The 20,657-nt window shown below is 35.2% G+C and overlaps 1 protein-coding gene and 1 long non-coding RNA gene across 2 annotated transcripts in view; one reads left to right on the top strand and one right to left on the bottom strand.

The window, feature by feature from the left end:
• Positions 1-20,657, top strand: part of TGS1 (trimethylguanosine synthase 1) — a 62,179-nt gene that overhangs the window by 33,952 nt on the left and 7,570 nt on the right. Inside the window, 3 exon segments of the mRNA XM_078153412.1 lie at positions 731-874; positions 4,842-5,060; positions 5,922-5,998. Coding sequence (XP_078009538.1) covers positions 731-874; positions 4,842-5,060; positions 5,922-5,998 — 440 coding nt within the window.
• LOC144456976 (uncharacterized) lies at positions 556-14,744 on the bottom strand. Its single transcript, XR_013486222.1, has 2 exons — positions 14,386-14,744; positions 556-858 (listed from the first exon to the last, which is right to left on the bottom strand). It is a non-coding gene; the product is annotated as an uncharacterized LOC144456976 (long non-coding RNA).

Genomic DNA, 20,657 nt, shown 5'->3' with positions numbered 1-20,657 from the left:
AATAGAGTCAGGACTTGAACTTGGTTGTTCATAACTCTTCAGCAACCCTGCCACCATCTCTACTTTGCTGGTAGCTAGTTAACTAAACACTGAAAATTTTGAATTCAAAACCTGTTGGCTTCCACTGTAATCCTGAGTAGCCCAGCAAATTATTGTGCACTTGGATGTTTGGGTTACCTAAAAATTGTGGCTTGTTTTCTGCCTAAATACAATTTCCTGTAGGACCAGAGTTGTACACCTTCAGAAGTCATGGTTGTCAGAATGAATGTTTGCTTATAGAAGTCCCATAAAAAGTCTGAAGTCCTCTTAGCAAAGGCTCTGAGTTGGGGCCGGGGTAGGGGGGGAGGTAAAGGTGCAAAGCTTTTATTTGAGAGGTGCAGGTAGGTGGTTTTGTAGGAATTGATTCCTCTTTGTTTACAAAGTTGACAGTATCTCTGTTAATCTTAAAATTCAAGCACTGCAAAACAATTTAAAAGATTCTGTAAATTTAAAAATCATTAATATTATAAAAAACAAGTCTAAAATTCAAAAGACTTGAATTCCAGTTACAGACCCTTGTTAATTATAACTCATTTTATTTGGCCTTGAATTTTTTTCCATTTAAGTGTCTTCACAGTAATTTACAACTAAATTCATATTTTCTGAACAGTTATTTTTAACTTTATGCTTATGCTTGACTGGATTTCTTGTTATTTTGCACAACTTAACGAGAAGTATTTTTCCCCTTTAGAGGGCTGGTTTTCAGTTACACCTGAGAAGATTGCTGAACATATTGCTGGGCGTGTCCATCTGTCCTTCAACTGTGACATTATAGTGGATGCGTTTTGTGGAGTTGGAGGCAATGCCATTCAGTTTGCCCTAACAGGAAAAAGAGGTAATCAACTATTAGAAAACTGTTTTCCTTCAGTTTGTCTCTGTATGTATTTGCTTCAAACAGTTGAAATGTAAGCATCTTGTATTACTCTGTGTTCGTGTTAGTCTGCAATGTTTACAGTGAAGCATGTTTTAAACACTAAAAATATTTGCAACCATTTTTAACTAAAAGAGCCATGTTGCTACCAGATGCTTTGTAGAATCTAAATGTAATAAAATATTCTTATATCCAGAAATTCAGTGTCTTAAAAGTTGTACTCAGAAAAGGCATGGTTATTCATCCTTGACATAGAAAAATAGTTTCTATTCTAAACAATAGTTTCTTGTTTAAACAAAAGATAAACTTAAAATGTCTTAAATGTTTGTTCAGTTTAGGTGGTTCTATAAAGGATAGATAGTAACATAGCTAGGAAAATATTTAAGTAATTGTCTCAGGCTTGTATAGCAATCATGAGATTTAGCTGGGATTTCATAAGAGAGTTAAACCAATAGTGTGTAAAGTAATAGGCCTTTGTTATTATGCCTTTAATTCACCCAAGGGATGGCTTAAAGCCTAAAATAAAACAGGTTGTAGACAAGGCTTTGGGAAGCAGAAGCGATGAGGGAAGGAAGATTTCATGCAAAGGACACCCCTGAATCCAGTTATGCATGGAGGTTTATACATTGGGATTTTAGTTACCATTATCACCATGGTCTGAGCAGGATATCTGGAAAAAGAGGGGAGTGAGAAAAGCCACCCCTGGTCTTGGTACATCCAAATTGTCTGTCATTTTTTCTTAGTGCAGGGATACTTAAGGTTAATAATAATAATAATTAGCATTTACATAACACTGTGAAGGTTGCAAAGCACTTACCTAGGTAATTTCATTTGATCTTTGCCAACAATCCTGTGAGACAAGTGCTCTTATACCCATTTTATAGATGAGGAATCTCCACCTGTGAGAGGCTACCCAGGGTCACACAGTAAGTGAGGCAAGATTCTAACTCTTCCTGACTTCAAGGCCGACACTCTCTCCACTTTGCCCCTTCACACCAGGACAATTCACTGAGGTGGCCCTAAGGTGTTAATGTGAGGGACAAGGTTTCCACACAAGTATATCAGGTTCGTTTCCTATATATGATGTCATAGGCATGAAGATTAGGTACTGGCTAATACAGAGGGCCTAGAAATAAATAGACAATACAAACCTAGGGTATGGAAATCTCGAGAAAAGCAGAAAGAGGGAATATGTTTCCAGTCTTTTAAACAGCCCACAAGTAAGCTTTGTAGTCTCCGCAAATCATTTTGAACTGTGAAAGTGACATTTGTAACTGGATTTAATTCTAATGCCTGAGGACTTGTACTTCTAAGTTACTCTTTATGATTTTAAGCACCACCTTTCAGTTGCTTTAAATGACTTCCTCAGTAGCTCAACTAAAGTCACTCCTATACCTGTCAGGATGGTAGCCTCTGGATCTAAAATTGTGTTTCTCTATTTATTGTTCACTCCATAGGAAAACAAAGTTTCCCTTGAGTCCTACTGAAACATCTAGGAGATACCAGGTTCAGAAATGTTTCATAGCATCCTAGAAATATTGCATATGATACTTATATGTAGGTTGAGTATCTCTGTCACCTTTTACATCACTGTGTACATAGTCAGTGTTAGCTACAGATCACCCAGATGAATGGATGACAGCTTTCTTGCCATGTATTTAAAAACCATTCTCTTTAGGGTAAGCTGAGGAGGTATGATGATGGCCTCCATTATTTTAAAAAAAAAAATTACCAAGACTTCTGAAAGAAGAACTATCCAGATTGTATTCTTAACTTTGTCCCCTGGTGTCAGAACTATCCAGATTGTATTCTTAACTTTGTCTCCTGGTTTCAGAGTGAATGGGAAAAAGGATAATCAGTGAATGTAATTTCTGTCTGTTTTAATATTTTGTAGTAGCACTAGTAAAAAGTTTTGGTGTAGAGAATGAAAATTCAGAACTTATAGATCTCAGTGGATCTCATTTCTTAATGTCTTAAAAGTTGCAGTCAGAAGAGGCATCATCATTCATCCTTGACATAGAAAAATAGTTCCTGTTTTAAACAATAGTCTCTTGTTTAAACAAAAGATAAACTTAAAATGTCTTAAATATTTGTTAAGTTTAGGTGATTCTGTAAAGGATAGATAGATAGTAACATAGCCAGGAAACTATTTAAGCAATTGTTCTCTTTTTGTTGTCCCCAGTAAAAGAATATGCTGAATTTCTGGGTATTGGAGGCATTCAGAGAGAGAGAGAGAGAGAGAGTGTGTGGTGTGTTGATGTGTTGAAAATATCCTGCATTCGTGTCAGGATTTTTCTCATTCAGAGAACTATCTAACCATACCCACACGCATTTATTTGTTTACATGCATATATTTGTGTAGGTAGAAAGATTTTGCACTTGGCTATGATTTTCTTTATTCCAGTAGAGATTCATTGTTTACCATTTGTCAGTAACACTTTCACAGCCCAAAGTCAGTCCTTAACAATCTGCTGCTTTCAGACAGATCTTATTTTCAAACACAATTGATCAAAACGCTCAGTTTTAAAGACTAGATTTAATGTCAGAAGACATTTTGCTCCTTTGCATTTTCATTAGTGTCAGCATTTTTGTCATTCTGCTCCTGGACCACAAATGTAGCAGATTAAAAAGCTGATAAAGATATGATCTTTTCTCTCTTGCTTGTTTATGTATCCATAACAGAAATAGGTCAGTCCTTGTAAATGCATGGTTTTATGCAGTAATTAATTGGTTGATTTTGTGTGTTTTGTACAGTGATTTTATTTTGCAAAAATGTTAATGTTTCAAAGCTATTTTTAATGTTTTGAAGCTATCATTAATAAGCCTCCATCTCATTAAGGAGTAAAGATCAAATGAACTCATTTACTTAATGCTTTGTAAATTTTAAAGTAACATATAAACATGACCTATTGAATTTTTTTTTAATAATTTATTTACATGATCATCATGGAAATCATGTTTCATTTAGCTCTTCTAAGTATTGCACTAGTTTTTTGGAGTCCATACTTTGTGGCAAGTGTGTACGTCTGTAGATAAGCCAAGGTGAGCTTATATAAGCATTGCTAATTCTGAAATGGCAGTAAATTAAGTGAAAGCAGCTTCATTGAAAACACAAAACTAACTATAAAGTGTTTCATTAAACCATCTCAAGAAAAGAAAATTTCTGACTATTTGTACTTTTGATGGTTTGTTTTTGTTTGTTTTTAGAATTTCAGCATTATGGACTTTGAATATCAGTTATCTTTGATTTAGTGGCAATGATAAATGCTTGTTATTCAACACATTGCATGTTCATGGTAGACACAGTAAATACATGTAAATTGGTACATGTGATAGAAAAATGAGTTTGTAGAAGCATCCTTTTCATTACAAATTCAAATGGAGGCAAATGTGTAAATCTTAAGTAGGCAGGATTTTGTAAATACTATTGCCATGTGCTTTTGCAAAAACCTGGATAAAAGTTTTAAAACACCAAGCCTATTTCTAATTTCCTTTTTAGTCCAACTTCTTTCAGTGCTCCTTTTCATAGCTTACTTGTGATTTGCTCTGAATACCATAAAAGTAACATGATTCAGAAAAATTTAGTAAGAGAAAGTGTATTTAATCACCATTTTGGACAGCTAGAATATTGAGTATCACAGATTAACATCATTATTCATTATTCTTCTGCATCTAATCTGTATCCCCAAACTGCCCTTCATCAAAATGTTAAAAATTTCTTCAATCTAGCCTTCTCAGTCACAATTAAAACTGTAAATGTTTCAGTTAAATCTGCATCTTTGGTATATGTAACTGGATAAGCTAATCATAGGCAAAGTTTTCTTTCATTCTATAAGGATCCTTTAAAGGATTTATTCAGATCATTGCAGAGATAAAATGTCATCTCAAAAGGCTCATAAAATCTACTCATTTTCCCTTTATCTTTTTCCAGTGATTGCCATTGATATTGATCCAACTAAAATTGATCTTGCTCACAACAATGCAGAAGTATATGGAGTAGCAGATAAGATAGAGTTCATCTGTGGAGACTTCATGCTGTTGGCCTCAGATTTAAAAGCAGATGTTGTATTCCTCAGCCCTCCTTGGGGAGGGCCTGACTATGCTACTGCAGAAACCTTTGATATCAGAACCATGATGTCTCCAGATGGATATCCTTTCTAAGTCCTTGTTGTGATTTAACTTACAAATGGTGGTAAATGTTACATTTTATTGCCAAGTTGTATTGGGAGAGGGGTGTCAAATTTTCCGTGTGATATCTGTTGTGTAACTGGGGTTTTTTTGTTTTGTTTTTGTCTAAAATAAATGGAACAAATGAAGCAGTATTTGACTTTTTGAAGCTGTTGATATTGCCAGCTCATAGGAACATAGATTTTTGAGCGGAAGAGAATCGCGGTGTTTCTCTAATCCAGTCCCTTCAATTTATAAATGAAAACATTGAAGCCAGAGAGGTTAATTACTTGTAAGGATTATCAAATAAAAGAGGTGTTTTGTCAACTGTAAAGTTCTATAAAGAAGCATTAAGTTTTCCCCTTCTTTATCTTTTTGTTTGTTTTTTTTAAGCAGACTTATGATTTCGTTGATATAGACAACTAGAACCTTCTTTCTTACTGTAACTTCCTGGGAACTACAAGGATAAGGGACATTCCCAGAGTCACATAATGAGTATGTGTTATGGGCAAGTTTCCAACTCCAGTGCTAGCTGCTGCCCACTGGGCCACAGCTTCCTCTCATGTCAATCTGTGACTGTTGTTGTAATCTAAAAATTTATTTGAATTCATCCATGGGTGTGAGCAAATATGCTGATGGCCTGGAAGAGATTTTTGTTTTTAAAATGAGATGATACTGCTTCTGTAGTAAGGATTTTGCTCTATTTGTGATGATTTGTTATTAAATTTCAAAATAAAAGTGTCTTATGAACTAGATTGGGGACCATCTTTTAATGGACTAAATTAAGTATCATTTAGTAGAAATTAACTGGTGTCAGTTATTTTTCCTTAACTTATTTCAACATTTGAAATTTTCAGGCTATCCCAGATGATCACTAACAATATTGTGTATTTCCTCCCAAGAAATGCTGATGTTGACCAGGTAGGTTATGATTGAAGGATTGTTGATGAATCTGCCTCTGGTTTAACTATTGATTTAGTTTCACAGGTACACTATCATTAAAATGATATTCTCCTAACTTTCTCTGCTAAACTTTGTAGATCCATTGTTATAGTTGCTCTTATTGCAGCATATTTAATGAGTATTACATACTTAACTGTGTTAAAAGGTAATATGTAACACAAGTTGATAAGATTTAGGGCTGGAAGAAACCTTGCAGATCATCAAGCCCAGCCCCCTCATTTTTACTGATGAGATAAATTTGTGTCTGCTTCAGTTGCCCCTGAATAATAGGTATTCAATAAATATCGTTGAAAGAAGAAAAAAAAAAATCCAGTCCTTAGGACAGTACTGTACCATGCATGTAGCTTCCATGTAATAAAAGTTTGATGCATTTGAACTCAAGAACCAAATGACAGACACATATCTATGAAAGTGTAGATAGAAGAAGAAGGTATGGTAGTGAAACACTTTGTTATGGTGAGTTTTAGGGTTCATTTGCTTAAGTCATTATTAGATGTGTTTACATCCTTTAAAGCTTGGGCAAAAAGACTTGGTTTGGTTTAACCCTTGAGTTTATATGTATACCAGCATAATGTAATGTTGACCGGTCCAGAAGCATAAAGAGGAGATTTACTAACAGATTCAAATTAATTCTCACATCCCCTACATCTGCATCATACACTTTGACTTTTTCAAAGAAACCCAGAAGGAAAACTCATTGTGAGGTTTCCATACCCTGCTTTCTTTCCTCAGTTAAAATGATCATGAGTTGTAGTCTCAGAAAAAAGTTACCCTATCACATTATAAAATTTAGTTGGAAATAGCATCTGGATAGAATACATCTGCCGTATTTGACAGTTTTGACTATCTCTGCTGGATGCTACTTTCTGAGCTTTTTTTGACACTGTTCTGTCCTGGTACTCCTGCCTATCTAATTATTTCTTAGTTTCTTTTTGTGGTTCCTAATCCAAATCATGCACCTTAACTACAGGTGTTCTCTTAAGTCTCTGTTCTAAGTCTCTGTCTTAAGTCCCCTGCTCTTGTCTATTCACTCTTAGTGACTTCAGTAGCTCCCATGGGTTGGATAATCTGTATGCCTAATATTTCAAGATCTTTATAGCTAGTCTTATTCTCTTGACCCTGAGCTTCAATCTCACTTCGGTTCCCTATTGAATATTTCAATTGGGGCTTCCCAGAAATACTTCAAACTCAGCATGACTAAAAACAATTTATCTTTCCCCTAATCCCTCCCCTCTTCCAGACTTTCTTTTTTAACATCTGAAGCACCCATTCTTACAGCCTCCCCAGTTTGTAATTTGGCATTATCCTCAAGACCTCTCTCTTCCTTTTTTCAAATATAAAATCAGTTGCCAGATTTTGCCACTTCTACCTCCACAACATCTCTGAAATCTGACCCCTTCTGTCTGTTCATACAGTTATCACCTTAGTTTAGGCCCTTGTCACCTCATAGCTAGATGATAGCATTGGCCTCCTAACTGGTCTCCCTCCCTCAAGTCTCTTCCTCACTCCAGTTCATCCTCCACATTAATGCCAAAACGATTTTTATTAAGTACAGATCTGATCTTATCCTCCCCCTACTCAGTTCCAGTGACTTTCTATTGCCCTAAAATCAAATATAAACTTCTCTGTTTAGCTTTTAAAGTCCTTTCAACCATGCTCCAACTATTTCTCCAGCCTCATGGTGCACAGTTCTCCATCCTACACTCTACTGTCCAGCTCTTCTTCTGTTTTTCTCTCATTCCATTCCATATCCCACCTTCAGGCATTTGCACTGCTGTCCCCCATGCCTCAGGTGTGTTCCCTCTTCACCACCGTCTAACACAATCCCTTTCTTCAAGCCTTAGTTCAAGCAGCACCTTCTACACAAAGATTTTTCTCAATTTCATCCCCTCCACGGCTAGTGCCTCATCAAACCGCCTTGTATTTAAATACTGTGTGTTTATATGCTTTTTTAAATTTTATACGTACGTGTTTGTGCATGTGCACATGTGTGTCTCTGTGTGTGTGTGTGTGTGTGTGTGTGTGTGTGTGTGCTTATTGTTTTCCTTTTCTGGAATATGAGCTGTTGGAAGTAGGGATTTTATCATTGATTATATTCATATCTGCTGTGCCTATTACAGTGCCTGGCACCTATTAGCTGCTTGATAAATGATTATTGCTTGATTTTTCTTAGATTTGTGGTATAGTGGGAAGGGTGCTGAACTTGGAATCAGGAGAGACAAGGATTCAAATCCTTTTTCTGACGCTTAAAAGCAATGTAACTATGGATGAGTCATTTTGTTGAGCCTCAGTTCCTCATATGTAAAATCTGGATAATAATAACTGTCTTTACCTATCTCATATGGTTTTAAAGATTAAAATGAGGTGTTTACAGATAAAACATTTTGTGAAATTTTGAGCGCTATATAAATGTCGGTATTATGACCATTTTATAGAACTCTCCTGTAAGAAGATTGTCCTTTCCTGAGGAAAAACAACTTTCTTCTTCACACAGAATCTCAGAAGTGGAAAGGGATCTCAGAGACTTTCTAGGCCTAGAGTCCATGGACCTTCAGGGGTTCACGTATATATTTCAGAGGCAGGAATGAGTCTGAAATTGGATGGTAAAAACATATCTTGCTATATAATTTGTTTTCTTTGTGATTCTATATATTTTATGCATTTAAATGCATTATTTTGAGAAGAGGTTCATAAGCTTCACTAGAATGCCAAAGAGTTCTATGATACAAAAGGTCAGGAATCCCCGATCTACTCGAATTTTTAACTGGTCAGAATCTTTTTTGTGATGTTTCCAACAAATATTCTCATCTGGAGTTAGGAGTTAAGAGAGGTCAAGCATATACGGTCATAGGCTAAGTTTAAGAGTATTTTCAGTTCAGTTCAATAGTCTATGTGTATCAAAGTGCTGTGCAAAATTTCAAGAAAAACATCATGAAACTTAATCTAAGTAAAAATTACAACTGATCTTACCTAACAGTTTATGTTCTGTGCTACCAACAAAATTGTACTTGCACAATGCACTAATAATTTTGTTGGTGTTCAATTATTGAACCTTTTGTTAGGCACCTTTCAAGATAAGATATCCTATTCATTCAGTGATTTACATATTCTGTGCATTTCACTGCTTTACGTATTAAATAATCTGAGAAGAGATTATATGAACTTTGCTAAAAATGTCTGCTCTGCTATTTTGCTATGACAAATACATAAGCTAATTTGAATACCGGGTTAACTGCAGGAAATATTCAGTTCATTGTAGTACTTGACCATTAAAATAGTACCAAACAATGAAAAATGATTTTTACATAAATGATTCCAACTTTTCTTTGTGTTTGGGAGAAAGAGTTAACATAAATAGTAATATGCCTTTACTTGAATTAGTAGTTCTCTTGGAAGTAGAACTATTTGTTTTTGCTTGTAAAAAGTCTTAGGACTTACACTTTATTTACATTTTCTGCCTCTAGGGGGAGTAGCAATACTAGTAAAACATTGAGGAGAGTGGGTTAAAAGAAATGCTTTTCCAAGTATTTTGGTTAAGGTTTAATTCAAGTAGAAATTTCAGTAGGAAATCTTCACTTTGACTCTGCTTTTTTTTCCCCCTAAAATGTCACTGGTTGCATAGGTGGCATACTAACTGCTTCTTCACAAATTATGTTGATTTTCATGCCCTTTGATGTTTTGGAATTGTTTTTTAATTTGTCCACTCCCAAAACCCATTAGTTAAAATTGACCCTAAAATAAAAATATGCTCAAAAGTCACAAGCTAGTAAAGAAAGATTTATCTTACATATTTACTTTTTAATTCCATGAATAAAATAAAATGATATACAAATTATAAACTAGCTTTGATGGAGAGCATTCCCATTACTTTTTCCTCAGCTTATATATTTAATACACTAGAACACTCTAACTTCATTAGACAAATTACGGTTCTTTTTAGATGCCAACCAAAAAGAGGATATTTGTCTTTGGTTTTGTTTTTGCTTTGTCATGTATAAATTTTAGATGAACATGCTTGTAACTTAGAAGGGGAAAGTACTATCTATTATCTCTTGACTTGTGAGTAGAGAACAAAAAGAAGCTGTGTAAAGTAAGCAATAGAAGTGAAGACTATAAACCATAAAATTATCATTGCCCTTGCTATTGAAGAAAAGATCATAGGCAGCTTCCAGTTTTGAAATGTCTTGTGTACTAAAGTGGTTTGTGCATCTATTTAAGATTTGGAGTGCATTTATTCAAAAAAAATCACTTTATAAAAGGTGATTAGGTTCCTACACCTGCTCACACAAGCCAGTAATCAACTGGAAAATACAAAATCATATTTCTTCTTCTTTCCCCCAATATTCAGAAGGCATCAGCTTGTTATAAAGTGTGATCCTTGGTCAGAAACAGTAACAATAGTCATTCATCTGCACAGATCACTCATAAATGTAGTGCCCCTAATTAGGCGGCTGTAGTTGAGAAAAGGAGGTGTGTTTATGTGTGCACCATCTTTTTCAAAAAATAGATATTTTGGGCATCTAGATTGCACAGTAGATAACCTCTGGTCTTGGGGTCAGGAGGATTTCTTATGTCAATGTTCTCAGGCATTCTGTCCTTGTGGAGTAGTGGTGGTGCAGTAAACAAGCCAAATACTTTAGGGCAATTGTGTCAAATTCAAATAGAATTGGCACCAATGGTCCATATATAAGGATCCCTGCAAGTTACATATTGACTTAGTTTTAAAGTGTAATATTATCTATGTTGTGTTTTTATTTATTTTGTTAAATATTTCTCAATTACATTTTAATCTGGTTAAGCCTGCACTCAACTCTGTTGCAGGCCGCATGTTTGAAACCTTCTATGGGCTACTTTATAGCCTTTATTTTTAAAGTACAAAAAAAAAAGATATAGATATATTAAACTGTCATCTTGAAACCAGGAAGTTACCTCTCCCCTAATACTTAACATAATGCTATACCCATAATAAGCACATGATTTTAGTTGAATACATTGTCGTTTAAGATTACTCTGTCCTCATAATTTCTAATCAACAATCATTTCTAGTAGAGAAATGCGTCAGGGAAATAATGAGTTTTTGTTTGTGATTTTATTTTGTTTTTGTTATGTTATCTCAAGACTACAGCTTCCCTAAGAAATATACTGAATATACTAAATAAGAAACTGAGGAACAGAAAAGTGATATGATTTCCCCAACAGTACTCAGGAATTATCAGAGCCCAAGCAGACATTATTTGACTCCTAGTACTATGCCCCGTGTACCAGATGAAGGGAGGCCACCGTTAGCCCTGATAACACTGTGTGGCACCAAAGACTGTTGTTAATGGCATTATTATTTACTGTATTTGCTCCCTCCCCCATTCATATTTTATTTTCTTACTTTCCTTTCCCTCTTTTCCTTCTCCCCTGCTTAAGCTTTCCACTGTTGTATATTTGGACATTGCTTAGACTTGGAGGTGGAAGCTGGAAGTAAAGAAGTCACTGACTCTTAGAAATCAGAAAAATATATCAGATATGAAACAGCATTATATACCTCTAATGTGAGTGATAGGACTAATATTTAACCAAAAACATTTTATAGATCATAACTGCTAAATAGCAACAACAAAATTAGTTTTTCTTGAACATTGGTAATGAGAAGTTTTCACTAGATTTAGGTCAAACTCACTGCCTTCAATGTAAGTATATATTTAAATGGGAATACCCAAACTATGGGACAGATTCCCATTTTATAGTAATAGTTGGGTGGGATTTCTGCATTGGAGTGCTGAGAAAATCTCTGTTGGAATGCATATCCTATTCCTATCAAAATGTTTAAGACCATGTGGCATTACTTAAACCCTTGCTTGCATTCACTCTTTATATTAGACTGTTAAAAACCATAAAAAAAATCTGAGATTTTAAAACTAAATCTGTGATGGATTTAGGAAAAATACAAAGCTTTGTTCCTTTTGCTGCTATTTTATTTTATATTTTAAGTAACCAAAATAAATATTGAAGGAAACCTTTGATCTGAAGTACTTTGCACATAATGTACTTCTATGTATGTAGTCTTTAATTTTTAAGATCCAAATTCTAGGTATGTGCTATCGAAAACTCAAAATGATTTTTTTTAAAGTCCAGAAATGTTACTGGCTAGGCATTCCCAATATATTATATTGCCTAAGAAACTGAAATTGGTAATTACTTTTTGTATTACTGGGTGGACATTTTGCCATACTACTGTGCAAAGTTAGAATACATGTAAAATGAAATATCTTGAAGCCACCAGAATCTGCTAATTTACTTGTGATGCCCAAATGTTATTTGTATTATAATTACAACATTTCTTTTTACATCCTGCGACCTAAATCTATTTCAGAATGTCGTTGAGCTGTACAGATTTTTTGCCAAAGGCCAAGCATACTAAAATATTCTAGAAAAGACTTTTTGCTCTAGAAAAAGAACATTCTGTCTGGATGAGCCTAGTACCAGCCTGCAGCCGGGAGTATTGGTAGAAAAAAATGGTCTGTTCATTTTCAGTCAGCTGTACAGATAAAATGAATGTTGGAACATGGGCTCTGTTATAGGGAAGTATCTTAGGTGCACTGGATAATTGTGGGGGAGGGAAGGAGGAGGTACGAAACTGCTTTTAGATGACTTACTGAGTCCATTTCCCTGGTTTCATAAATAGCAATCTACCATGTAAAACTTTTTTCTTAACAAAACATTACATTTAGGAATGAATTCTGTCTCCATGATTTTCAGGTATCATAGATCGTACTAATTTCTGTTTGTCTATCCCCTAAAAGATAAATTTTGCATTAGCTTTTCACTGTATGATCTTGGTATGGTAATTACTAATGGATCTATAGGAGTTATTTTGGGATGTAAGGTAAGTAGAGACTTTTCTTTGCCAAAAATTATCTAAAACAGTTTATTTGTCATCATAGTTTAAAGTCATGGATTGCAGTGTAAAACATCAAGTTCTCTTATCTCCTGTGTTTCTGATATAATTTTAGGCTAAACTAATTTTTCTGAAGCATCTTTAAAAACAAAAAGCAAAGCAACAGTGTTATTTGGTTTCATTTCTAAATGTTGTAATTCAGAGGTTAAAGTTTCAATAAGAATATATCTTAATAGGACTTAAGTAATTTATTCTTTGCAATGAACTATGCCCAGTAAACATTATAATAGCTAAATTGATACAAAATTGGGACATTTTAAATTATAACAATGCAATTTGACATTTTATTATAGTATCTCTTGCCTCATTAATCTCTTACATATGTGTTTATTTTTAATTTAAAATTTTTTTCAAATTAGCCCTTTTCCTACCTTCCCCATTTTCCTTTGAAAAAGAAGAAAAAACAGAGCCTCTGTTCTAAACATAGAGTCAAGTAAAATACTCCTGCATTGGCCATTCCTTATGTCTGTCCTCTCCCAGACACAATATACACCCCTCCCAAATGAACTTATATTGGAAAACTAAATTCATATTTGTGAAAGTTCTCACATTGCCCATAAAGTTACTAGATAAATGTCATGTACTTACTATAGGAGTGCATGGCTAATTAGTCCCCACAAAATGATTTTGTTATGTGGAGATAACCATGCAGAAAAAAGGCTAAAAAACAAATCAACATGAATCAAATTTTGAGGGTGTTATTTGCTTTGTACACATTACATTGAGGAAAACAATCTAGACACAGTAGAAGAGACTCTTGGGGGTAAGTCAGTTTGGCATCAGAGTGCTTCCAGGTAGAACTGAGGGGTCAGTGCTTCTAAGTAATCCTTGGTCATATTTCAACAACCTGACCAAAAGAACATTGGACAGGAAACTTGGGTTTTTAGTCCCTGCTTTGAAACCAACTGAACCGTTTCCTCCTTTGAAAAATAAGGGAGTATAACAAAGTGGTTTCTAAAACCCTTCTAACCCTGATGGTCTCTGGATACATGAGATTTGGGTTTTATTTCATGAAACTGGGCTCAACTTCATTTTCAGTAAGAGTAGAATGAACTTTTCTCTCTGACCTTGGGTAACTCACTAGGCTTCTCTGGGGCTCAGTTTCCTCATCTGTAAAATGAAGATGCTGGACTAAACAAAGTCAGTCCTCTTTATTCTCAGATTTTGTATTTGCAAATTCATCACCTCTGAATTACAACATTGAGAAATGAAACCAAATAATACTGTTTCTTTGCTTTTTTTTTAAAGTTGCTTCAGAAAAATTAGTTTAGCCTAAAATTATATCAGAAATGTGGGAGATAAGAGAACTTGATGTTTTACATTGCAATTCATGACTTTAAAATATGATGACAAATAAACTGTTTTGAATAATTGTTGGCAAAGAAAAGTCTTTACTTACCTTGCACTGCTTTCGTGGTCATTTGCAGATATGCTCAGAGGGCCAGAAAATACCCAACATCCAGCTGAAGTCGAACATAGTGATACTCTGCCTTCTTGTTTCAGCTGTCATATACTATAAATTACTGTTCTTTTCATGGTCTATTTAGTGCCATGTTTGGGGGGTTTTTTTTCCTGTTTTTGTTGGTGATTTCACTTTTTAAAATGGCCCCCAAGCATAATACTATACTGTTGTCTAGTGTTCCGAAGCACAAGAAGGCTGTAATGTGTCTTACAGGGAAAATACATGTATTAGATCAGCTTCATCCAGACATGAATTATAGTGCTTTTGGCCATGAGTTCAATGTTAGTGAGTCAGTAATATGGTACATCCAGAAAAAGGAAGAGGAAGTTTACCAGTCTGTACATGAGGCCACTCCGGAAACTACTAATGTAAATGTTGTGACCAAAGGCTCACAGAAACCTAATGTTGTATTTCCCCTAGAAGAAGCAGTGGTTCAGAGTTCACAGTGAATCAATAAAACATAACTACCATGAATGATGAGAATTTACTATAATTCTAATGTCCCTTCCAAGTCTACCTACCACTCTTTCAGAATTCTTGGAGGGTCTAAGAGAAATTGGCTTTAAGCCTTCTTTCAGTCCCTTCTCCCAAATCATCTATTTGTTTGCTCTAGTACTGACTGCTCTTCCCCTCAGAAATTAAACTTCTTAGATGCTTAATGTGAAGAAACACTAATATTAGCACCTGGTTAGCAAAAGTATTTAGTTCAAGTAGGAGGCTATTTTAGGAATTATTTCAAATAGGAAGCTACCAGATATTACACTTCTTCCTAGTGGTAACCTCCCTGTCAATGGCCTTCTAATAGCCTAGGGTCACTGTTTCTTGACATATTTGCTTTAATGCCATGTATTTTAATTTTCTCTCTGAAAAAATTACTTCATCAGCTCGTTGACTTCTTATAGAGTATTTGGTATAGCCTACATCTAAACTTTTTTTCTTAATTTTATTAGTGCTTTCTTATTTTGCATTTTTTTCCCAATAGTTTTCCCTTACCCCTAATAGAATCCTATCTTATACTGAATGAGTACAATCCAGCAAAACAAGTCAAAAATCTGACTGTTTACAAATGTAAATTGCTCCACTGTGCTTCTACATTCCACCATCTCTGCCAAAAAGGAAATAGTCCTCTGATAACAGATTGGATGCTACATAATAAGAATTTTGAATTCTTTGAGTTGTTTTCCTTTCCATTACTTTGGTCATCAAGCAAACTATTCTCCTAGTTCTACCTGAATGTAATTGAGCTATCAATTAATACAAATCTTCCCAAGTTTCTCTGAATTCTTCATATTTGTCATTTCATATGGTACAATATGATACTCCATTATATTCATGTGCCATGGTTTGTTCAGCCATTCCCCAATGAGAAGGAACACTCACTGAAATTAAGATGATTAAGAAATCATCTTCATGTTGTGAACCTCATCAGAAACTGATCTATGTAATAATCCTCTTTCTGTTTTTCCTTCATCCTCCGGAAAGAGTGGGCCCCACCCTTTTCAGGATTCAGTCACTGCATTAAAATCCTGTCCCAATCTCTTATTTCTTTGTGCCTTTCCTCTTTGCCTCCTAAGTATATTTTTTAAAAAAACAAACTTGTAGAACTAGATTCTGCCCATCCAAATGATTATATAACTTAACAGTGGCACTAGACAGATTCTATTACAGGTAGTATTAGGATTTTCACTGCCTTAAAAATGCAAACAAAACTAATCCATTTGTTGCCACAGCTATTTGCCCACTTGAAAAGTGTAGTTGGTGGATGCAGTTTGGTAATGCCAAGAAGATTGGAGGGCAGAATGTAGAGTCCTCTATCTCATTTCTACCCAATGAGAAAGACTAGGATTTTTAAGTCAAAAAACAGAAAGCTTGTGTTTCTGAAAGGGAGGGAGGTGATGTTTATTGTCATAAATAGTAGTTGATATTTATGTAACATTTTATATACGTTTTTTACATAAGCTGATCCTCACAATAATCCTGTGCAGCAGATACGGTATTATTATGCTTGTTTCATAGGTCATGAAATTGGAATCAGAGAAGATCACCAGAAGGGCCCATAGACTTTGCCATATTGCCAAGGGGTCCATGATAAAAAAAAAAAAGTTAATAGTTCCTGTTTAAGAGTTGAGAATCCCTGCTTTAAGCAGGGATTAAGTAATAGAATGTTATATTGCTCATGGGGACCTTAGAGTTTATCTGTGCCAACCTCCTTGTTTTACCTGAGGGAGTGAGGCTCAGAAGGTAAGCAACTAGCAAGTCTTGGTGCCAAAATTGAAACCCAGTTTCCTGACACTTAGTCAAGTGCTCTTAAATGGATTTTCTCTGAAATAGATTGTCAAGAAAACATTAGTGAGATGAGAGAGGCTCCAAAATCTTCATTGCTGCATGTGATCCCTATATGAACAGCCCAGGGCTTCCTCATGGTCTACCTTACTTTGTTATATAACTTTCAGACATTTTTTTTCCTGGTATCCAGTTCAGGGAATTGGTGGGAAAGAAAAGCTCTTTCTTTGACAAATGAAATCATTCAGCATCAGTATCCTTCCCTATAGACAATAAAGAGAAAAGTATATTTGGCCTTTCTTTGAAACTGTGAAGATGTCCAAGCATACTACTGTCTTTTTACTAGAAAGGAGAATGAGTTCAATTTACACAACTTTTTAGAGATACCCTCATTTTATTAATCTGTGAAGAAATGTTTGAACAAAGAAATGAAAACGTCTGTAACATCTGAGGTAATATCAAAAAGTTATCCAGAAAACTTTGAAAGAAAGGTTTCCTGTCACAGATCCCCAAGAACGATTTATCAAAAATTCCTCTCCCCAGCTTTTTTAAAAATTTTCTATGTGATTATTAGTTGCATGTTTGAAAGGAAGGGAAGGAAGGCGTTTGGGGTTTGGTTTTGGGTTTTTTTTTTTTTTGGTTTTTGGTGATTTTTTTTTTTGGTTTTTACAGTACAATTCCTAATCTGTAGACAATGTAAAATCCTCATAATTTCATTGTAGCTTAATATGCTTCTAACTAGGTTTCTGCATATTTTGATTTTAATTGTCCTGCAGTGAAATAGTTTTCTTTCTCTACTCCTTTTTTTTGTCTCTAGTAAGTAAAATGGCTTTACACCATAGTACTTTTTTCATCCATTTAGGATTCAAGTGCGAGAGATTTATTGCTTCTCTTCTTAAAACTGTCACTTTTGGGGGCAGCTAGGTAGCTTATATAATTCTTGCATTCATTCCCTCTTATGTCCTGTACTTAGATGACATCAGAAAACTAAAGTTCGATGTTTTATTTTGTTCCAGTTTGTTAAAAAAATTGCTATTCCTACATTTTAAAAAAATCTGAAAACGATTTTTCTGCTCTTACATAATAGTTTTCCCTCAAAACTCAGTTAAGTGAACTCCCCAGTCCTTTGTTCTAGAATACAGTCCAAACTGATGTGGAAATAATTTGTTGGCTAAAACGAATTTACTGCACACTACTCATACTTGTTGGTTTCTGTTCAATGTGATTTTACGCCAACTTACTAAAAACTATTTTTAAAATCATTAAAATATAAATAGGAAGGGAAAAAGGGGGAAGGAACTAAACAATACATGGTCAGTTAAGCCTGCAGAGGAAAGATAAGGATAGCGTGACACATGGTAAAGAGTAAAAGTTTGCTTTAAAACTGAATTCTTTATTGAGTTGGACTAGATCATCTCTAAGATCCCATAGATTTAGAGCTAAGAATACTGGGAGGTCAGCAAGCCCAACACTTCCTCCACTGTTATTTCAAAGATGAGGAAATAGGGAAGGGAGTTGCGTATAGGTAGCAAGTGGCAGAAACTTTCAGCCCTAAACTTCTTGTATAATGCTTGAAATTGAACTGCTATGACCATACAATTGTGTAAAAATTAAGGATAATTTCTTACTACTTTTTTGTTATCTTTTGTATCGGTCTCATTTTTCAGTATCTCTCCCAACTCCTTCACCCATGAAAGCATACCTTTATGGCAAAAACTAATGATAAAAAGACAGTTCAGCAAAACCATCCAACACATCCAGTAGGTCCAGTGGCATACATATGAAGTGTTTCACACGTAGCCTCCCCATCTTTCAAAGAAAGGAGGGAGTACATTCCCATATCTCTTCTGGACCAGGGTTAATCATATTAATGGTGTTGGGTAGAAATGTGTTTTTTAGCAAGGGTATTTGGGAGCCTTGAATTTTAATTTTTTTTTTAATGCTTATGACACATGGCTTCCAGTTAGTCATGGACATTAAAAACATTTTTATCAGGCTTACAAAACTTCATAAAACGCATTAAAATCTAAAATTCCTGTCATTTGATATTTCTTGCTCATTCCTAATCTGATAATACTTAGTGCCTTTTATCATGGCCTTCTAACAAGGGTTCTCTTCATATATTTTTATGCACTCATTTCTCTCCCTTTCTTCATGTATAGCTCTTCTTATGTGTTTTTCACTGTTATATACAATTTCATGTAAACAAGCCTTGTAACTACAAATAAGCTCAACCCCCACTTCTGTTACCTACATTAACCTATATCCCGTATCTTAATCCAAAGCATTTAGTTCTTAAGGAGATACAGGGGTAGGGAAAAGTCTTACTTGCTGATTTGTTTCTAGTAATTGTTTTTTTACTGCCAAGAAAGAATGATACCCTTAAATTTGTGTATAGCTTTTTAAGTCTTCATAGTACTTTCAGATAATGAACTTGATGCCCAGAGGGGTTAAGTCAGATGATATTCCTCTGCTTTCCTCCTCCGCTATTCCATTTTTCCCAGATTTGTTTAGATGAAGAGTAATCTTGTTCCCTGAAGGAACTGTGTTCATGACTACTGGTCATTATTCCATCCCACCCTTTTTAAGGGGTGGGGAGTATCTTATACTGTCTAGCATAAAAGTATGTTTCCCCATTCCAAAGGAACCACTTTCACCAGGAAAAAGTTACTGTTTACCAGTAATACTTAATACTTAATTACAGTCCTTTCAGTCTTCATGTTCTTGAACTATGCATTTCTTAAAATACTGTCTTAATCTGGAATATATCATTTATTGCCTTATATAATGAAATGTAAGCTGTGCTTTCTGTTGGATTGTGAGAATAATACCGATTTTCTAACTGGAGACAAAATAATTCTTCAGATATATTTAAGTAACCAGGAACACCAGCTTTTCAGTATCACATTTTCAATTCTAAGCTAAAACTGACACAACTTATATTTGATTATTCTCTGCCTAAGTCTAAGTGTGTTGTTTGGATATTTGAAAATGGTGTGATTTCTGTGTTGGTCTTAGAAGCTAGATAAAATTTATTTGGATTAATAATCTTCCAGACAGAAGAAGAGAGATGTATGTATTTTTAAGTACCTATCTCCATGGAGGTTCTCATCTGATGCCTCACTGTGGTATGGAAGTGATTGCAGGGTTCTCAAAAACTCTATCGATAAAGAATAAGTTCTAATAGGTCTTAACCAGACTGGAAAGTCTTTAAATATGGGCTTAGCAACAGGTTTGATAAGTTTCATCCAAGGACTGTCCTAGCTAAGTTTGGAGAGGCTTGTTACCAAAGAGCTGATCACTAGGTGAAACCCAGCATTTGTCACCATCATCACACCCACTTAACATGAGTATCCCACAGTGCTTTATCCTGGTACCTCTTTTCTTCTTCCTCTGTAATACTTAGTTACATAAGTGATTTCATAAACACTATGCTGATTATTCTCAGATCTATTTACTAGCCCTAACCTCTCTGCTGACCTCCTGACTCATATTTCTAACTGCCTTTCTGTCATCCCACCCTAGATGTCCAACAGACATCTTTAACTTAACATGTCCCAATATGAAGTCATTCTCTTTTCCCAGAAATTCTCCCCCCTGCCAAACTCCCCTATTAACATCAAGGGCCCAGCAGAGCCAAGATGGCAGAGTGAAAGCAGTGACTTGCTTTTGAGCTCTCCCCCAAACCCCTCCAAATACTCATAAAAAAATGGCTCTAAACAAATTCTGAAGCAGCAGAACCCACGAAAAGACAGAGTGAAACAAATTTCCAGCCCAAGACAACCTCGATAATTGATCAGAAAGGTGTATTGCGCCGGGCTGGGAGCACAGCACAGCGCAGCGTGGGCACGCAGGCTGCAGCAAACCTGGAGCAGGCCTCAGAGGACTGAATCGCGGGCAGCTGTGGAGATTTCCAGACTCCTCAA

The sequence above is a fragment of the Phascolarctos cinereus genome, unplaced genomic scaffold, assembly GCF_003287225.1.
Source record: "Phascolarctos cinereus isolate Bilbo 61053 unplaced genomic scaffold, phaCin_HiC Scaffold_4;HRSCAF=312, whole genome shotgun sequence".
Taxonomy (NCBI): Eukaryota; Metazoa; Chordata; class Mammalia; order Diprotodontia; family Phascolarctidae; genus Phascolarctos; species Phascolarctos cinereus.
This window is presented reverse-complemented; position numbering and strand designations above follow the sequence as displayed.